Genomic DNA, 20,251 nt, shown 5'->3' with positions numbered 1-20,251 from the left:
AACAGATGATGGACATTTGAATTTTCAAATAGAATTTAGAGTTTACATAAAATAATTTCTAATATCCTTCGCCACTATCCATAACTATTATCTTAAGGGGGAGATCATGGCGCGCACACGAAGCAGCAAAAACTCCTTGGTATAAAGCGTCATTGTTAGAGTGTCGGGTCGGGTGATGTATTCCTTCAATTTGTAAAAGCGGGTCTACTTTCATATCCCTCTTTTTGGGTTTACTTGCATACACCTACTTTTAGAATGAAGGTAATCTAAACAAGAGCTGGACAAGAGTGGACAAGAGGTGGAAAAATTAAATTATAAAGTAAGAAAAGCAGAAGAAAAAAACTTGTATGGGCGGTATATTCATAATGAATATAAAGTAAACTTAAGAACTTCTTTAGCAAGACTTCTTGTCTCGTGCACCTTCTGCTAAAATGATAATGCGCAATTAAAAAAAACAGCGTTGTACTTCTTTAATGAATTAAAATTCTTATAGAGAAAAAGAAAAGCTCAGTAGTTTATAACTGAAAGTGTTCAGCAACTTCTAAATCCTCCATATCTTGATAGATAAAAACATACTTCTTCTTCTTTTGCAGAAGTATAATGCCGTAAGTCATTCAACATATATCCGGACGAGTTTTCCTCATATGTTTGAAGTTCATCCTCATCCATAGTATCCCCAGTTCGAGCGCTTTTGTAGCCCAAATTAGCCAAATGATGATCCAGCTCCTCATATCCTTCTTCTTCATCATTATATTCGGCCACTCTGTCGACCTCCATCTGTCCCGGTTCGTCTGCCGAATCAAAGTTTTCATTCCAGACTGTGTGTGCTCTACCGAAACGCTTTAAAAGTACTTCACGTTCGGCTTGAAATCTATCCAGCTCTTTAGAAAGATTGATGATGCTTGTTTTGGGAAGGACCACAAGGTCGACATTGGGGTTTTCGTCCAATCGTAATTGTATTAAGTCCTTGTTTTCCTTTTTTAATCTGTTCAAATGATTTTGATGGATTGCGAGCATCTGAGAAGTTGAATTATCTTCGAATGAATGCGCATGCGTACCAGAGGGTATATCCTGTGTGGGTGAAGGTGGCGGTGACGGTGATTGCTCTTGTGTGATGATAGGTGCCACGAATGGGTATGATTCTTGTACAGGCGATGGAAGTGATTCCTGTTTGATGGGGATTTCTTCTTCCCGAGTATTCATATGAGAATTAAGTGAGAAATGCTGCTTAACTTCATTCTTAAATTCTGTGAAAGCTAATCATAATACCAATTAACTTATACATCTAAATAATAAAATAAAATATGATTTCTAAATACCTTCGAGAGCTGATTCCTTATCATTGTAAATGTTTTCCAAGAACTCAGTGATTCTGGCGCCAGATGTGAGCTTTTCATAAGGACCGTTTTCGACGGGAGGAGAAAAAGTCATTGACAAAGCCTTGATGTGAAGCTTACCCTCTTCAACGAATCTATTCTGGACGTTACGAAAATGTTCTTCGAGCTGAGAAATACGCAGCGTCTTCATTTCATCATTAGTCGTTTCAGACTCGGCTACTTCTGCTTCATCATAGAGACGTAACTGAGATGTCAAGGTACCAATATGTTCCTTAAGCATGCTCTCTCGCTCGCTGTTCAACTTGTTTTCTTCACACAACAAGACGTTTTCCCGATCTTTCTTTAAAATTGCAACTTTGACATCACGGACGTGGTTCTCCATCAATTTTAAAAGCTCTGTTTTATCGAGCAATTCTTTTTCCAAGAATGTCGCTTTTGTCTGCAAATACTCTGCTTGGTCTGCTTGCTTTGTCAAGTTGTAGACTATTGTGCCAGGTGTTTGATGAGTAAATTCGGGAACGGTGCTCAAGTAACGTGTCCAAGAGTCTCTCTCTGCTCGAAGATTAGCATTGTCAATATCTACAGACAGCTTCTGGTTTTCGATGTCTGATAAGCCTTTCAGTCTTTCTTGTAACGAATTGTTTTCTTCTTTCAAATATTCGATATTCTGATTTAGGCTTTTAAAGTGCTGTAATTCTTTTTCGAGTTTTTTATATTCTGTTTGGATTTCAGCTAACTTATTACAAACATCTAAAGGAAGAGGATTTGTTAGGATACATATAGAAGTAATAGTGGTACTGTGTATATGGGAAGATGTTTACGTGTGTAGTCTGCTGTAAGTGAGTCTTCCAAACCATTTGTTGTGCCTGTAGCCGATTGAGCAGCCTGACTTTCCAACTCAGAAACTCTTTTTATTAAAGCAAGTTCTCTTGCTGTGGATTCTTTAACCCTTTCTTCCTGGAGCTGAAGCTATACAATAGAAGAAAGTCAATAACAATCTCAATCCAGCATGTGTTTCTATAAATATTACGTCGTCTTTAAGCTTGACAGTCAAATTCTGGTAGTATTTAAACGTCACATTATTTTTTGCTGCGCAACGTTCATTTTCTTCTACATAATTTTTATGATAATAATCTTGTCGGCTGACTTCATCTTCGAGTTCCCTCTTTTCGATGAATGCCCTCCTTAATTTTTCCTTTTTTTTTTAAACAAAAAAAGTTTTTTTATGAGTCTCATGAAGGTGGTATGTCGCTGAAAAAAAAAGTTACCGTATTATCATTGAACAGTTTTTTTACTGCCGTCAAAGTCCTGGTTGACACGGCTGCGCGTTTTCGATTTAGGACAGCCAGTGCTTTGTAATTCTATAATTTATGTTACTTTTATCTGTCAAGGTACTATCGATGATATAACTTACGTTTCGCTCACTGATGAGCTTTGCAATTTTTTCTGAGCTGTCTTTGAGTGACAGATCATGTGCGATTGTTGATCGCTCAACTTGTTGACTAAGATCGTGTTTCTCAGTTTCAAGTCTTTCCACCTTCATTTGTAATTGATGGATTGTTTCTGTTAAACAAAGTATGCAAGTGGTAAGTTTTTTTTCTGAAGGAAGGAAGTGTTTCTTTCTTTTTTTTTTTTACCTTTGTTATTGCTCTGATCAACTGGCTCACTCCAGGAGGGTAAGTATGATCGAAGAGCGTTTGTCAATCTCTTTCTTTTGTTACAGTTTCTCTATTGGATTCCATTAGTGACACGCATTTTTTTTTTCATAAAACAGGCTTTAGTTACATCAGTCATGTAATTTTGTTTTACTTGATTCGATAGAAAGTAAATAAATAGAAAAGCGAAAGAAAAGAAAAGTAAAAAAAAAGGTAAAAAGTCAAAATATTTATAGGGAAATCTGGGTTTAAAAAGGTTATTGGCAAGGATAATTTCGCATGAAAAAGAACTCGGTTGTCAAAGACTAAATTCTTACACTCAGCATGATTAGAGAGAGTGTAAAATAGAAAGCTCTATTTGATGACTAAATCTCAATAATATTTAGATGGAAAAGTCTTACTATAAACAATACCGCGATACATCCATAGTGATACCCAGCTCAGAGTCACCAAAGACAACTATGACGGTTTGTGGTGAAAAATAAAAACAAAAAAAACAAAAAAAAGAGAGAAAAAAAAAACTTCCACTCTCCCATTAACAGAAGACAAAGTTCTACAGTATTTCTTTTATCATTTATTCCTTTTCTTGGTATCTACGCTCGTTCTCGTTTCCCAAGTGACTAGCAATGCCGGCGTTATAGTTGCTGATGTTAGTTTCGCTGATGATCTTCAATTCTTTACAAAGTTAAACCTTAAAAATAAGTCGACATTCCCCCTTCATGCTAAAGTACTTGCTGATTAACGTTTTTACAATAATTTTGTCTTTGTGTTATTACATAAATTTTAACTTACCATAACTACCAGGTGATTCAAAAGAAGTTCTGGCGGGGTTACTGTTTTTATTTAAAGGACCTCTATTTATCGTAATGAGGGAAGAAAATGAAAAAAGAGCTAAAATTCAGAATCGAGGTAAGGTAAAGCACAAGTAGACGAACTTAAAGCATTCTTTATTAATGGGAGTATGACAAAGGAAGCAGCTGAGTGACGGAAAGATAGAGACCATGAAGTGATAAAGAGTGGATTTAATGGCGATTTTCTTGTGAATACAACGGGTACAGTTGTCGAAGACAAAAGATGGCTAGCGATAGTTACAGCGGGGGAGCTGGGTAACATTGATCTCGAATTAAGCATTTCGCCCACTTGTTACACGGCAATCAAATTCATGCACTTGGTGTATATGCACTTATTTTTGAGCACCAAAAGGCTCCTTCGCTACAATTATTTACATTGAAAATGAGTAAACCAAGTCAAGCGCTTTCTACAAGTAAAAAGGATCAAGGAAACAGAATACTTGGACGGAATAGTGTCATTCATATAAAATATTTAAAATGACATGGATACTATAGAAAAGGAAGGGTGTGCGTGTTTCTGATATGCTAAAACGCGCCATGGAAAACATGAATACTCAAAATTTTGTGAATGATTATTTACACAATTTTTTTGGCTTTTGAAAAGTGTAAAAGCAGATCAATTTTGAGGTTATGCCTTGGTGTTTACTGGGCGGGACTGCCTGAGGGTATCTGGCACTCCCTGTTTTTTAATATTTTTGGGATTAACGCTGGACGGACAGCTAATAGCTTAAAAACAGGGAGTGCCAGAGTGCCATGAACAGTCAAGTACTGGAAGTTTGTCTGCCATAAGATTACTTTACACACCCATAGAGTTTTTCGGACGTTCAAAGCTCAATTTTTTTGGTTAATCTTAATATGGACATTGTCGGGTTATAGAATTTTTTGTATTTCGGTGGAACCGTTTTTGCCAAAATAAAAATGGTTCAAATTGTTTAAAAATAATTATTTTGATTGGATAGAATTATAGGCTTAAAATGTAGATTTTATTTAAAAAAAAATAATGGATGGCTTGGATGCCATACAGCCTTGCCAGCCATTGGAAATCCCTTCAGGATGGTGTAAAAAATGCATAAATTTAATCCACTACTCCCAGAAGACTGTAAGACAGTATGCATTGTTCTATAGAGCATGTATAGCCAGATGCGTACAACAAACCTATAAAAAAATAGTTAGTAAATGATACTGGAATAGTTGAATAAAAATCACTTTACCTTATTTCTTGTGCCGTTCAGAGTAATCCGTATTTGACTAAAGAAGTATGAACGTTAATGCATGTTGTTTGTACACGAAAAGCAATAGACTTACCTCACTTCATTACGCGTTAAATCTGTTATAAAAAATTTTTTTAGTCTTCATTTGAACAAAAAAAAAAGTGCTAGCAATATACCTTCCACATAGATGGGTCAGTTATGAGTGTACTATTGAGCATAAAAGTGAAAAACTATAAGATAGATAGCTTTAGCGTTTATAAAGGGAATAAGAGAAAATAACTTACCAAGTTAAAAAGTTAAAGAAACGGAAAGAAAGACATGAAGAAAAAAAAAGAAGCTAAAAGAAAAAGAACCTGCTGGAAATAGCTGTAGTTCAAAATTCTGGTCTAAACCTTTGCATATAAAAAACCTCTAAGTCAAAAAAAAAAAAACTATATCTCTATCTCTTTTACTTCCTGAATTATGAATACTCAACCTGAACAAACCAACGAAACCGAAAACCCCTATCGTTGCGATTTCAATGAATGTGGCAAGCGCTTCCGGCATCCAAGCGCCCTTACACGTCATAAAAAATCACATAAAATTACCGAAGCCTTCACTTTTAAGGCACCCATTACCCCAAGCAACACGGCCTTCAGGCGAGTGAATGGACCAGAAGTTACTGCATTACCTGAGTCGATTAGATCTACTCGCATCAGTCTGGATCGTATGGTGTTTCATCAAGAGGACGAATCTGAATGCCAAGATTACAGTGACGAGGAAGACGACGAGGACGAAGATGAACCTTTTGATGAAGACATTGAATTCACTGAATCCATTGTTGATGAACCGGAAGCTGTAGTCGACGAAATCGAGGATCAAACACCCATAGTTGTCAACGGCGAGTTTTTTCCTTTCAGGGATAAGATACATCAATTGATGTATCAATTCTATTATCGGTCTGGGGGTGACATATCTCAAAGTTTGATGAAAGATATTGTGAAGCTTGTCAAGGACGTCACTGAAGCCAAGGTTGCCTATCCCGAAGCCAAAGTACCTGCAGCTGATCTCATATTCAACTTTGATGATTCAAGAAGAACAAGAAACCAGATTCCCTTGCTCAGACAGACGAAGCACTACGTCAAGGTTCAGAAAAAGGTGAATGGTCAAGAAGTCGAAGAAGATCTCCCGTTCTATATGAATCCTCCCTCCGAAGTCTTGAAGTTGTTGGTTGCAAACCCTTCTGTCACTGATCATTTATCAAAACTTCCTGATCATACAGAGGGCGAGCTTGTCGATAGTTACCAGTCGAACAAATGGCGTACCCACAAGATGTTTCAACATCCAATGGTCTCTGTCATAATCAACAACATCCCAAAGGATATCTGGGTTGGTGATCTGATCAAAACAGGTCAAACTTTTGTGATTGTGGAGAGGTTTTATACCTTGAATCATTCAATCGTTATGGCTGAAGGTTACCAAGTTCTTCCCGTTGATGGTAGGTTATACCTCCACAACATGCCCAGGAAAGTTTCTGTCGAAGTGAATCTCATTTCAAGCATTTTGTGTGATCGCCCGGAAACTTTGTCATTGGATTTCGAACGTAATGTGCTGGATGACTCTAATCTCCTTAGAGCTTCTAGTACCATTATTAGTAGATTGAAAATGCCAAATCCTTTGAAGCGCCCCTCTCCTTCTTCTGCTCGTAAATTCAAGCCCGTTAAGGTTATTCCCCTGAATTTCTTTACTGATGATATGAGTGGAAATCGAACCAAGAAACACAACAAGTTTGATAGTTGGATTATGGTACCCGCCGCTTTGCCTCTTGCTGAACGACATGCACTTGAGAATACAGCCTTCATCTGTACAGATCATTTGCTGTCAGCAATGCAAATGCTTCCTGCTATTGTTGAAGATCTTTTGTTGTTGGAGAAAGGTGTGGAGATGTTTTTGCCTGGTGGTGAGGCTGTCGTTGTCGTTGCTCCGTTGCAATTTATCACTGCTGATAATGCGCGTCATTCGGAGCTTGCCTCTAGTCGCGGTGCCATTTCAAAGATGCCATGCCGAAAGTGTGTTTGGGAATTAAAAACCCCAGCTCGACTTGATGGCAGTGATTATCGTTGTGACCCTCGCTCTGAAAAAGTGGTTGCAGATATGTACGCGCGATATTTGGCTTCTGGCGGTGACAAGACTTTGTTGGTAAATGTCGATACTGGTTACAAACTTGTTGGTGGTCAGGCTCTGGTAGACCTTCAATCGTTCGATACGATGTTGGATTGTCCAATCGAGCTCCTTCATACGATAATGCTTGGTGTCGGCAAAGCCTTGGTAAAAACATTGTTGCAAGACCATCTGAATCCAACTGAGAAAAGTATCCTCGAAACAAGATTGCATGGTTACGTTAGCAAAGGGTTTACCCGAAAGCTGCGTTCATCATTGCGTCTTCATGGATCTTTCTTAGGTAGGGATTACAAAATCCTCGTTCAGCAAGTACCAATTCTGTTGAATCAATTGATCTGTTCTGGTGAAATTCGACGTGATGACGGTGTTCTCTTGATCAAGACCTGCTTTGAAAATTTGGGCAAGTTAGCTTCGCTTTCTTATATCAGCAAAATCAAGCATAAGTCTGATTCGTACCTGAAGTATGTGGAGTTCACTTACAATGATCTTCGTGTCTCGGTGATGGAGCATGATGCTTACATGAAGCGAAAGTATCCTAACAGAAGGGGTGGCTCCGTTTATAACTCCAGTAAAATGCACATCATGCATCATCTTGTTGATGATATTTATCGATTTGGATCCCCAATCTTTTATGAAACTGAGAAGGGTGAGCAATTTAATAAATTCATTCGAGAGTGTCTGTTTCGTACCAACAGACATAATCCTTCAAGAGATGCCGCTGTTGCTTTTGCAAAGAGGTTGATGGCTCGACATGTATTGACTGGTGGTTCTTGGTTGGTGGCAGGCCAGGATTATCCAGTTAAAGCTTCAAACAAAGTCCTCGAGGTTGCTGTGTCCTTCAAGTCTACTATTAGAGACTTTGTTGATAATGACGATGATGACAAGACCATGAAAGTTGGCTCAACCGGAATTTTTCAAAACGGAAACAACCTCTTTATCGGTGAAGTCGTCAAAATCGATGCGTTGACTGGTGCTCCCACCATCGTTGAATACGCTCTTTGGTGTGAACGTGGACCTGTGACAAGATTTGAACTTCTAAGCCAGTCCGACGGTTTAAACTCCTGCGTTTATTACGTTTGTAACAAAGACAATGGAGGAAATCTTGTTGTTGAAAAGCTGTTGCGGACGAAGTCGACATACAGAGAAACAGAGTGTCAGTTCGTGGAGATGCTTGATTTTTCAAGAAAGATGAACCCTCGTTTCAACTTAATCAACACCAGCAAGTTTGGCACCTTCTGGTGGGCATTGTCTCATAAAGTTAAAAATTTATAAAATTTGTCTTAATAAAAAATCATGTTCATGTACATGTTAATTTCGCCATGTTAATTTTTACTTAGAAGTTTTTTTTTTTTTTTTTTTTTTTTTTCGTTATTTCATTGGATGAAATGATTTTAAAAGCATAATTGTTTCCCAGAAGAGACTATCTACAAATTGAGCTAAGAAGATTTGGTGGGCTGGCTATTTTATTGGACGAAAGATTTTAAAAATAAAGTTTACATTCAGATGAGGGCACCTTACTATATAAGTTGAGGAGACTCAGTTGGTGTGTAGTATTCATACATACGCCAATGGTATCACGTGAGATTTACCTTTAGTGACTTCTCCAAGGCACAGATAGTACTGTACATCAAATTAATGGGCGTTTGAAGGCTGTCCTTGTCCTCTTTAAATAGATCGTGAATAACAGATGATGGATATTTGAATTTTCAAATAGAAATTAGAGTTCGTACAAAATAATCTTGAATACCCATCGCCACTAGTCACATATAAAGAAGACCGTCAATTTATTTGCAGACGAAAATAATGTCAGGAATATATAACAATATGTTAAGCACATTACCAGTAACCGAGGTAATCAGGATCATTGGCATTACGCTATGACACGATCGAAGCATGTGGCATGGACAGGATCTCGCAATTATATGTAGTCCTTCTTTTTTGCTCAGATCAATAACACTCGAATAGTAAAGAGTGATAGAATTTTTATTTCAGCCTTTTTGTAAAAGATTTTATGATACGTCTTCAACTTTCAAGCACTTCTAATAATTTTCTCACATGGCCGATGAGAAAAAGTTACTGTCACAGATAATTCTTTTACACAAGTATACTTGAATAAATTTCAATGTGTTTAAAGGGGATTTTTCGAGTCATGCAGAAACTGTGCCATATGAATCCATGATTTTTTACACAGTTTTATGAAATTTGACTAAAGACCCGTTTCCCAATACAGCGATATAAATAAAAAGCTTATAGACATGAGGTGCTACATTAGTATTTTTTTTCCATTGTTTACACCACCTCGGCACGAAATAGTGGACCTTATCTAGTATGCGTACCCTGAGGTATCGTAAATAAAAAAAGAGGATAACTTTCCCACACTTTCCCCTTTTTTTTTATCAAATGCACTGACTTTAAAGCCTGAGTTATCTATGACAGGCTATCTGCCACCATCGACAATCCCCTTTGTTTTTTTTTTACAGGTACATAGCACTGATTTCAGTTATAAAGACATGGCATTCATTTTTATAAACCAACGTTGGTCAATCCTACACCGAGATTGTCAATTAGAGCTTCTTTTTTTTTTTTTTTTCTTTGGTGGTGGGTGGGGAAAAATCAGAAATTGACTGGACTACTGTGTGAACAGTAGAGACGGAATAGGAAATAAACCAAAGTAAACGGATTACACAAAGTATCAGCACGTGTTTTTAGTTTAAATAAAAACAAGTCAACTACAGACGGTCATTTAAAAAACAAAAAAAAGGGTGTGTGCGTGTGTGTGAATCAAGATAGAATAATGGATTTATCACTGGAATTAGATGGCTTTACACTTGGTTTACATTTGACGGACAGTTATTCCGAATATAAACATAGGATCTCCTGCGACAAAAAAAAAGAGAGAAGGTACTGTAGATGACACTTGGTGGTGGGGGAGGAGCCCGTATTTATGCACTCCCGATCAATAATAAAACTTATTTGGCACATGCATCTTACTTTCTGATTTGTTTTCACGAGTATTTAACCACAAGTTGTGAATAAAGTACAGACAAAATCAATTTTTGACAGGTTACAGTAGACATACTCAGCTGACACTGGACACGTCCTTCTGATCCCAGCATTCTAGAACCAATATATGATCATAAGTCAGGTCCTATTTTATTTAAATAAAATTAAGTGTAACCATGTTGCCAACACTCAGCCCTAATGTAAAAAGAGCATTCAGTAATAATTTTGAAATTGACAGAGTAAGAGAAAGTGAAGATACTTGTATAGGTAACCATGGTGATGAAATACAATGATGCTACAGAATAGAAGAAAGCTTTCATTTGAACAACCGCCCTGATGGTTTGGGTTCGCACTCCGGTGTTTATTTATTATTTTCGCAGCCTTTTTTTTTTTTTTTTTTTTTTTTTTTCCTTTTTCTTCTTTTTTATTATTTTCTACAGATATAAACAATGAGTGACCATCATCATGACGACGACGAGCTTGCACCTACACAAACCACAGGTTACAAGCCAGGAGAGAAGAAGACTCTTGAAGATTATCAAACTTTAGATGCTGGAGATGAGTCCCTGAACAAGTGGAAGGAATCTCTCGGTTTAAACAAGTCTACTGGCCAAAGTAAGTTTTTTTTTTTTATTATTATTTTCTATTTTACCCCCAGCCAACTAAAGTTACTACTCTCCAAAGCTGGTCCTCATGATGATCCCCGCAGAGTAAGTGGTTAAAAGCTCTTGTGAGATATTTAATGTATACGTGTTTTTAATACTTTAGTAGGTTATTGTTGAATACATTGCTCTTGAGGTTGAAGGTCGTACTGATGTTATGGTTGATTTGTCTACTCCCCGTAAGTGTACTTTCTCTTTTTTTTTTTTTTTTACTTCTTGCAATAAAGACTGACCTTGAATAATTGAAAATCAGAGGCCATTGACCAAGCCAAGAACACACCCTTCACAATCAAGGAAGGTGTTGAATATCGTATGAAGGTTAAATTCAGGTAGGATATATATATATATATATATATGGGTTTTTTTTTGTTTATGTATATTCATTGTATTGACATCCTTTTCTTTTTTTCTTTCTTTTAAAAGAGTCCAACATGATGTTGTCTCTGGCTTAAAGTACTTGCAAGTTGTCAAGAGAAAGGGTATCAGAGGTACGTACACCTTTTCTTGGTAGATAGTAAAAATAAAAAGAAGCTAAAACCGTCTACTAGTTGATAAGACCGAAGAAATGATTGGTAGTTATGGTCCTTCTGCTGAAGCTTATGAAAAGAAGTTTTTAGCCGAGGAAGCTCCTTCTGGTATGCTTGCTAGAGGTCACTATGATGCCAAGGTAAGAAAAAAGAAGACCCCCTTTATTTCACCCCTATATATATATATATAATATTTTATGAGTAACACTTCTTTTACAGAGTAAATTTGTTGATGATGATGGTGTTTCTCATATGGAATGGAACTGGTCATTCGATATTAAGAAGGACTGGTAAAAGATTAAACCTTTTGTCTATTTCTTTTTTCTTTTTCTTTTTTACTACAAAATTCAAGTCTTTTTTCAACAATCAACCCCCCCTTACCCCCTTTCTCTGCTACTTTCTGTTATTGCTCACATAAAGTATCGTAGTTTTTTAAATTCCCTTTCTTCATAACCCCCCATTTTTCCCTCTCCCTCCCCAAAAATACAAAAAATATATATTCCAGAATTGAAAAATATATAAAAAAAAACCTATATAAAAACAGGTCGGTCTATGAATTACCCGGGGACAATGAAAATGTATCGGGGGCGTTTTCCCCCCAAACGCGAAAAAAGAAAAAGGGAGGAGAACTTAAAAATGGCCCAGGCCTGTTGTGTGTGTGTGGCAATATAAAAACACCTTTTTTTAATAAAATCGCGGTTCCAAAAATATATTCTCTTATATCCGCCCCGGGACAACAAAACAGATGCATGCATGTGCTACAAATACGAAAAAAGTCATTTCCTACATATTCCAATCACTCAATTTTTACTTTTTTCAATAAGTATTTGTCAGTTGGAGGAGCCATCATTTGCACTTGTGGGTGTTTATTGTATAAGTTCAGTGTGTTGTTTAATGGTCTTGTTCTTGAATGCTGGTGTTGTAGTAGCAGCAGAAACTTTTACTTTTGTGCATTTCCTCTCAAAAGAAACCCAGCTACATAGTGGCATCACCTTAAATAAGTCTAGTTTACATAGACATGATCGGGTGGACGTATCACTTGAAATAAGCTACCCGGGTTGTACTTGTATTTTATAAATTAGCCTCCCCCTCTTCCATGTTGATAGAAATAGGAGTTATATGCTGCCCATTTCATAATAATGACATAGTAAAAATGAAATAAAACCCGTGTTGATGAGGATCGACAAGCTATTTCTTTGGACAGAAAAAAAAAGAACGTTGGTTTCGGCTGAATTTGGGAAATGTAAATGATGTCAAAATAAAAATACTCAATCAGGTATTTATACGATATTTCCGCTTAAACCATTTGGATTCAAATTTATACACTAAGCTTTAAATGTCATTCCCCCACCCTTTTAAATAAATTTTATGCAATCCCAAAAGTGCACGTAGACACTTTTTTTTCGTGTATTCATTATCCCTTTGAACAGCAGTAAATGGCATAGGATCGGTTAAACAAATACGCCGTAATGGTGTGAGACACGGAAAAGATTGTCACGGATTTTTATAAAGCGGAAAAAAATATCTCCCCAATTGACTCTTTTTCCTTTTTCTTTCCTAAACAATAAACAATGCCTCACAGAGTACCTCCCGAAGGTAATAAACACAACAACAAAAAATAGGCAGTAAAAAAGCTGACCCTATTTTCATAGAACAACCCGCGCTTGAAAGACTTTTGGGTATCCGAGCAAAGCTCTCGGTTGTCAAACGTGACCGTTCAAGCTATCTTAAATTAGAGGATATTATGGCGATTCGATACGAAATTGAACAAGAGATGAAGGCATTGAGTCAGGTTAGAGGTGGTTGTCTTTTAGACGAATCTCGCGAATTGAACAGAGCAGACGACATTCTGGACGAAGTCTTACAAATGTTGAGTTTATGTTTCTTGTCTTTGGGAAAAAAGAGAGAAGGTAACCATAGGCCTTTTAAATACTTTTCAACCTGTATGCTTATCTTTTTTTTTTTCAAACTTAGGGACCGCTGTTTACTCTCAAGTGGTTGCCATCAAGGTAAAGAATACCCAATCCAGTGGAAAATGACGTAGTATATTAAAAGCTTATTTAATTTTTTTGTAGCATATATTCGATCGTTTACAAGAATTTGGTGTTTACGAGGAGGAGTATTTGGAACCCTACAAACTTCGATTAGACGAAATTGATAAGCTCATCAATGTAGACGGATGTCCGGATCTATCAGACATTGTTATGCAAGTACTGCGATATCAATACAGACAATGCAGTAAAGTGTGGGATGAATATCGGAATATAAAAAAAAATGTTATCGGCTAAAAAAAAAACAATTTAATAGGACGTATTTATCAAAATCTAATTGACACCATTCACGAAGTTGCACCTGAATTGTAAGTTTTAATTACTAGGAGTAGACTTGAACAAAAACTGATTTGTTGCGGAATGAATAGGATCCCCATCAGAGATAAATTATTACGTATCAGACGTAATCTTGCCTCTGTCTGTTGTAGAAGTCATTTCTCACCAAATGACATCAAACCATTACAGGACAAAATTCGTGCCATTGATAATATGAGAATTGACGGTAAATTTGTTGGTGAGGATGGTGTGACTATTCCAGCAGGTCAAGGCGTCTTGGTCAGTTTGCTTGAACAGCTTTATTACTGGTCGCATGATCTTATCATTGTCTGCAGTGCCGATTTCTCTTCATCACTTCAAAGTGTACGTGAACGTCTCTTGGGTATAAAGGCTGAATTGGAACGCTTAGAATTAACTCACAAATGGACCTTGCGACAAACAGATTTATTCACCTATCAACATCAACTGCATGATATTGTCAAAATGAGATACAATGTAGCCAACGAAGAGACAAATACTAGACCTGAGTTACACGGCAAGTTCTTGGATGGCAGTGGAGAGGCGCCTGAAGGTCAAACCATTTTGGAGTTCTTGCTTCACAAATGTTACAGATTGATCTTTGTCCTGTTAAGCGAAAGCGCCCCTGTTTCAGAGGCACTTGCTCCAGTATACAATCAACTTGTCACAGTACGTCATTGTCTATTAGCGGTGAAGCATACAGGTGCTCCTTGCTCCCCGGAAGAACTCTATCCGTAAGTAAAGTAAAGTTCACCCATCCCCAGATTATTCACATTTTTCATATAGCTATCAAATGAAATTAGCCAGCATAGAAAAAGTACGCAAAGACGGTAACTTTTATGATGATCGAGGACAAATCCCCGAAGGTATGGTTCAAAAGATAATGACTATATGCCCTTGATTAACCAGAAAGGGGATTTATTTTGTTTGTTAGGTCAAGCTATTTGTGTTGATATCCTCGAAGATTGCTACCAAATTTTGGAGTCGTTGCGTGAGGAAACACCAGGCATTGATGAACGTTCATCATACATTGAGGATGGCACTAAAACAAAATAGAAACCTATAACTAACAAACCTTGTAATAATATTATGTAATAAATCCTTTTGTACTATGTCTTTCTTTTTTCTTTAATGATGAAATAAAACGCTCACAAGCATGTTAATCTTAGACTGCTTTTTTATATCTTTTATTTCTCTGTGTCAAATAATCCCAAAACGAGCAAAATGACTATAGGCGCCAGAACAAGTCTTGTACTTTGGACATTTAGTTTGGCCAGCATCCTCATCTCGAACCAAAACAAGCTCGACCGATTAGCTTAAAACCAAAATGAAAAAGTGAAAAAAGAAATGAGGGTCATTAAACAAAACGGCACGAATATTCACCTTGACTATCTGTGTATTCACTGTGATAGAAAGTGCATAATAGTTCTTTTCATGACTTTGTAGTGAAAATTCAGAATTATGTCTCCAGTCTAACTATGCTGCTAAACCTGCTTTCAGCAAAATTGTTGTCTTTTTCCCCGTATAACAAAATAAGAGTGCCCGCCTTTGCTATATCGAATAATTTGCAACCAACTCTCGCTTGAACTATGCACTATGTCCAACCTCATCGTGTTGGTTTGATATTTTCAATGGATCGCCAAGAGTAAAATATTATACTTGGTTTAAATATTAGATTATAGGAGAAAAAGGCAGAGACTATTGTTCGGCAACATTGTTGTATTGAGATTTTTCTTTCATTTAACGTTCCATCTTGTGAAGGATTGTTATTTATCTCATTTCAAATACACCCCATTAATAAAATGAGCTTAGTCTTCATAAGAGAAAGACATTTAAAAGCATACAACGTGGAGTTATAAAATGAGCTTTTAGTCTATTTTTGTATTTTTCATTTTCATTAATATTAAAAAAACGGAGGCCGTGCGCGCATCCGGAAAAAAATCAATAGTCTGATTCCTCCCCACTAGAATCAACGCCTCTCTACTAGACTGACTACCCGGAAGTGGGCTCCAAGACTCGACATAGCATCTACTGTTAGTGACTACAATAAATGTATAATCTTATCTCAAAGTAATTTTTTATGAGGAAAAAAAAGAAAAAGAAATTTGCCCAGGAAAAACAGGGAGCCCTTTTATACCTTTTTTTCTCTTAACCTTGTGACTTTTATAAAAGTCACATAACCCATCACAAAAATTTCTGGACACTTTACCTCCCTACATACACGTATGATTGACATCATTGTTTACATTGAATTGAGACTGCTGTGTATTATGGTCACCTGAATAGACACTTTTAAAACTCGCTTTCTCAATAAGGCAAGTAGTGTGGCATATACGCTCCCAATTTTTAAAGGTGCGCCTTCTATATCAAGGTCTTTTATTATACATCTTTAGATTACTCTTTCAAGAGAAGTCTCGACATTCAAAGAAGGCACGAGTTTACTTGAATTGAGAGCAACAAGCCATTAAAAAACCAACGCGAGTTAATGCAAGGCATTTCTTATTTTTTGCTCATGGAAAGCTACTCAACTTATTTAAATAATTCAGGGACACTCGCCGTGTTAAAATCTCACAAAAACCCAATAAAGCGTTTACAAAAAATATAGAAAGATAACTCTAATCGTGCATTCATTTAAAAGTTAACCTTTTGAGTGAAAACTGATAGTTTTTTTTTAAAGAGAAGAAATCGACAACACAAGTAGATATAGAGATTTTCATTAAACAATGGTATTTCATACAGATGTCTATGAGATCAATCTTTATACTCATCGTATCCAATATGGTAGGAAATTTGTGCAACAAAAAATGCATACAAGAATACGTTGACAACAATCGAATTACCTATTGACCCTTACTGGTGGTCATGACCAGAGGCGGGTAATTTTAATGTCCGATCTGTGGCGTATCACTTTTTTTTTTTTTCTTGAACAGATTGGATAAAAGACGACATTCCATCAATTTCATGATAGGTATCAAACTTTTGATATTATAATGCTATGCCCAAAATGTTTGTTATAATAAGACGCATCTTTTGATATTGTTTAGAGTGCAGTTTTCTATGTAAAAAATAAACTTTGTCTAACAAAAACTGGTTTTTTAATTAGGCACCAATTACAGCGATTACCATAGTAAAGTTGCTCCACAAAATATACCAATGGAAAGAGCATAAAATTTGGTTTGTAGTTTACTCAGAGAACTTTTTTCCAAACCTACAGGAAGGGTATCTAAAAGGTGCATTTGTAAATTTCGAGATTTTCCTCGAGGTATACCCTTTGTATTTTGGCCGATTTTAGGTCTTTTTTTTTAAAAAAAAAAAAAAAATAGACTTAACAATTAAATATGATACTTTAGATAATTCTGAGCATATTTTTGGCTTGAAAGGGTGTCCGGAAACGATGGTTTACTATATGAAAAAGTTAACTGAAAAAAGCATGTCAAGTGATAAACAAAAAGAGAAACCGATAATGGGCAACTTTTTTTATTATTACAGGAGTATGTAGTTTTTTTCAAATCATGTTTTTCGTTAGGATGTAGCATCGCAAAAAGTCCTGAATTTTAAGGTTTTACCTTCACCCATCACATCGCTAAAAGGACATAATTTTCCTAGTCGCAAGAGTGATTACAACCAAGATCTCGACATATTAATTCAAGAGGCCTAAAATTGGGATATTCATTCATTCTAAAGTTAAGATGCGTAGTAGTTTTTATGGGATATTTTTATTCTGGAACTGAGTTATGTCTTGCAAACCTAAAATAATTGCCGTCAAATACAGTTACAAAAAGCATCCAATTGAAGTAAAGACAAATATTGGTTACAAAGTTTAAATTTCTCTTTCTTCTCTTTTTTTTTTTTTTTTTTTTTTCTTAAACAATGAATATGGAACATGAAGGCCATGAGGGTCATGACGGCGCTTTTACCTCAGCTTGGCTAGAGGGTTCTTTAAGCGACGAGCAAATTAATGGGTTGACCGCTGAACAGCGTGCCAAGTAAAGAACAGGAGATAAAAGTGTGATAAACTAATGCTAATGCTACCCTTCTGAATAGCTACGACATACAGTTAGAATATTTGGTTGAACATAAAGGTAACATCTTCATCCCTGCTGTAAAATGAAAGCAACTAACATTGCTTCTTTAGGTCATGAGTCTCAACATGAAATTATGGCCTTCATTTTGTTATTTGCTTTATTCGCTTCACAGTTTTTAATCTTGTATTGGAAAAAGAAACATTACAAATCATACCAGGCTATTAGTTTGGGAGGTCTTTATTTCTTCCCCATGATGTTTGGAATCTATGCTGGATGGTACCGTTTCCTGATTTTCTGGATCTTGTTTTCAATCTTGAATGGCTTTGGTAACGGACTTACTTACAAAGGAAAACTAGGTCTAATTTATATATTATGTAGTCATTTACAAAGCATCGAGAAAACCCCTGGAGGCCATGACTCCTCGTATGGTTTACAAGTGGTTCACAGTTTTATATAATGTGTCGTTTGTTGTTGGTTTAATTGGATATCTTATTGTGCTCGGTGTATTCTTTGGAATCTTTGCTTTATTTGGTGTAGGTCCTGAATTTATTCAAGTCGGTGTTTTACTTCTTAGTTACGGTCTTTACTTTGGGTAAGTTTGTGAAACAGGGGATTGCGTTAACAGCTATTAACGATAATTGCAGTGTCTTGGGTAGAGATTTTGTTGAGATTTGTACAGATAGAATGGCCGCCACCATTGGTTATTATTCAAAGGATGGGTTACCAAATAAGTATTTGGGGGATGGTATCTGTGCTGTTTGTAATCATGCCACTTCAGCCACTACGGGCCATATCGCTTTGCATAATGATCCTGCGTTACGTCCTATGTTTTCAGATGATCCTGTTCATCAATTGACCTGTAAGCATGTTTTCCATGAAAAGTGTATTCGTGGTTGGGTTATGATTGGTAAAAAAGATATTTGTCCATATTGGTAAGTCAGTCTCTATATCCGGTCAAGTCATAAATATTAACGTAATTGTTTTCACAGTAAGGAAAAGGTCGATCTCAAACAATTTAAGCGTAATCCGTAAGTGAAGCAAGTGCAAATAAAAAAGGAATGGGTTGTCTAATATGAACTATTATATAGATGGGACACGCAGCAGCAACTCTATCTCAATTTGCTGGATGGTGTTCGTTACTTAGTAGTCTGGCAACCAGTAAGTGTTTTCTATGCACATTTAAAAAACTTGTTAATTAATTCAACAATCACAGATCATCTTTGGTGCCGTTCAACTTGCTTATTATTTATTTGGTTTGGATTAATGAAGGAGATTATGAATTGGGATGAAGGAAATCAAAAGTTATATCATAGATTTAATAAAGTAATACAATAATTAATATTCATTACTTTACATATTGTGACAACCAGCGAATACCGTCACCATAGCCCTGTCTATGTAAAATTGAGCACATAAATAGCTCCATTGGTCTACCTGGGCTGGCAATTGGAACAATTCCCTATTATTTATCATCAATACTCTTCATCGAGAATACTTTTCGCTACTGTTATTTTACCTTTCCGGTTGTGTATTCAAAGCCCAAACCCTCCCTAAGTTCCTTCTCACTAACCGCCTTGACTGAATCAACCTTATTTCCAAGAACTAAAAATGGCACGCCTTCCAACTTTTGATTTGTTAAAAGTCTGTCCAATTCGTACTTGGCTTCCTCAAATCGACTGGGTTCAGCGGAGTCCACCAGGAAGATAACGCCCGAAACATCGTACGAGTACTGATCCCACAATGATCTCGTTTGGTGATGACCTCCCATATCGTGTGTTGCAAAGATGATGTTTCCTACTTTTAACTCTACCATATCTATAATAATGAAAAAAAAGTCAGCACAGCATACTTTTTTAATTAAAATAAGCTTACTGGGGTGAAGTGTAGGTGGAATAGCACCCACCTTTTCATTCTTTAACATATGTAAAAGAGAAGTTTTTCCTGAATTATCTAGCCCCACGAACAAAAGCTTAGCATGCTTGTCCAGGAGACCTATTTTATGTCAGTAATACGTATATGTATGTCTTTCCGCTATGTCAAATTACCATATGTAGTCAAAACATCGCGAAACCAGTCTACCATAAACATTTTTTATTAGGCTATCAGAGTGATTGAAGTGTTAATTTGAGTTGGGCATAAGAAAGGCTAGGAAATAAGGCTTTTTATATAAGATTTGATACGGATAATCAATATGGTGGACATTATCACTACGCCCAAAAAGTTAATTGAAAACCCCTTTGTCTTTAAATATTTATAAGGGAACCATTGTCTTCTTTATTTTGTTGATTTAAATGTTATTTTAGCGGGACTAGCTCTCAGACACCCATTATTCAAGAGGTAAGTGTCTCATTGTGGCACTGTGCCTATTCTATCGATTGTAAACAATAACGTTGTATGTGATAGGATAACACATTTGTAACTTTTTAGAATACTTTCATTGGTGTTAAAAGGAATAGTATAAATGGCTACAAAATA

At 36.3% G+C, this 20,251-nt stretch overlaps 5 protein-coding genes across 5 annotated transcripts; 3 read left to right on the top strand and 2 right to left on the bottom strand.

Moving 5' to 3' along the window:
* Window positions 1-438: 438 nt before the first annotated feature.
* EV154DRAFT_161012 (uncharacterized protein) lies at window positions 439-3,172 on the bottom strand. Its single transcript, XM_051594158.1, has 8 exons — window positions 3,123-3,172; window positions 2,975-3,065; window positions 2,752-2,900; window positions 2,606-2,698; window positions 2,368-2,532; window positions 2,159-2,306; window positions 1,320-2,087; window positions 439-1,247 (listed from the first exon to the last, which is right to left on the bottom strand). The coding sequence occupies exons 1-8, from the start codon at window positions 3,129-3,131 to the stop codon at window positions 532-534; spliced, it is 2,139 nt and encodes a 712-aa protein (XP_051459626.1). The 5' UTR covers window positions 3,132-3,172; the 3' UTR covers window positions 439-531.
* Window positions 3,173-10,654: 7,482 nt separating this feature from the next.
* On the top strand, window positions 10,655-12,023 carry EV154DRAFT_502850 (immunoglobulin E-set). Its single transcript, XM_051600838.1, has 7 exons — window positions 10,655-10,832; window positions 10,902-10,927; window positions 10,989-11,058; window positions 11,133-11,208; window positions 11,303-11,367; window positions 11,428-11,546; window positions 11,626-12,023. Exons 1-7 carry the CDS (start codon window positions 10,667-10,669, stop codon window positions 11,698-11,700), a joined length of 597 nt encoding a protein of 198 aa, XP_051459625.1. The 5' UTR covers window positions 10,655-10,666; the 3' UTR covers window positions 11,701-12,023.
* A 954-nt stretch (window positions 12,024-12,977) lies between these two features.
* Window positions 12,978-15,213, top strand: EV154DRAFT_584137 (uncharacterized protein; the record flags this gene model as incomplete). The annotated part of the gene is made up of 8 exons (XM_051606727.1): window positions 12,978-13,002; window positions 13,059-13,316; window positions 13,381-13,415; window positions 13,482-13,644; window positions 13,714-13,765; window positions 13,826-14,485; window positions 14,538-14,617; window positions 14,686-15,213. 8 exons carry the CDS (start codon window positions 12,978-12,980, stop codon window positions 14,805-14,807), a joined length of 1,395 nt encoding a protein of 464 aa, XP_051459624.1. The 3' UTR covers window positions 14,808-15,213.
* Window positions 15,214-18,189: 2,976 nt separating this feature from the next.
* Window positions 18,190-19,040, top strand: EV154DRAFT_537196 (uncharacterized protein; the record flags this gene model as incomplete). The annotated part of the gene is made up of 5 exons (XM_051604191.1): window positions 18,190-18,368; window positions 18,421-18,708; window positions 18,766-18,804; window positions 18,865-18,934; window positions 18,990-19,040. The coding sequence occupies 5 exons, from the start codon at window positions 18,190-18,192 to the stop codon at window positions 19,038-19,040; spliced, it is 627 nt and encodes a 208-aa protein (XP_051459623.1).
* Window positions 19,041-19,121: 81 nt separating this feature from the next.
* On the bottom strand, window positions 19,122-20,009 carry EV154DRAFT_461522 (small COPII coat GTPase SAR1; the record flags this gene model as incomplete). The annotated part of the gene is made up of 4 exons (XM_051597554.1): window positions 19,822-20,009; window positions 19,649-19,768; window positions 19,293-19,591; window positions 19,122-19,235 (listed from the first exon to the last, which is right to left on the bottom strand). The coding sequence occupies exons 1-4, from the start codon at window positions 19,862-19,864 to the stop codon at window positions 19,122-19,124; spliced, it is 576 nt and encodes a 191-aa protein (XP_051459622.1). The 5' UTR covers window positions 19,865-20,009.
* Window positions 20,010-20,251: the final 242 nt, after the last annotated feature.

This window comes from Mucor mucedo (assembly GCF_025094135.1).
Source record: "Mucor mucedo strain NRRL 3635 chromosome Unknown EV154scaffold_27, whole genome shotgun sequence".
In the NCBI taxonomy this organism is placed as follows: domain Eukaryota; kingdom Fungi; phylum Mucoromycota; class Mucoromycetes; order Mucorales; family Mucoraceae; genus Mucor; species Mucor mucedo.
Note: the sequence above shows the minus strand (reverse complement) of the source record. Positions and strands in the feature narration are given on the sequence as shown.

Excerpts from the sequence above, each read along its gene's own strand:
- EV154DRAFT_161012 (XM_051594158.1), bottom strand. Across the intron at positions 2,088-2,158 it reads ACTTACAGCAGACTACACAC|ATGTTTGTAATAAGTTAGCT; the intron begins GTAAACATCTTC and ends CTCTTCCTTTAG. Across the intron at positions 1,248-1,319 it reads TAAGGAATCAGCTCTCGAAG|AATTTAAGAATGAAGTTAAG; the intron begins GTATTTAGAAAT and ends TAGCTTTCACAG.
- EV154DRAFT_502850 (XM_051600838.1), top strand. The coding sequence starts at position 10,667 with ATGAGTGACCATCATCATGACGACGACGAGCTTGCACCTACACAAACC. Across the intron at positions 10,833-10,901 it reads AAACAAGTCTACTGGCCAAA|CTGGTCCTCATGATGATCCC; the intron begins GTAAGTTTTTTT and ends TACTCTCCAAAG. Across the intron at positions 10,928-10,988 it reads CTCATGATGATCCCCGCAGA|GTTATTGTTGAATACATTGC; the intron begins GTAAGTGGTTAA and ends ATACTTTAGTAG.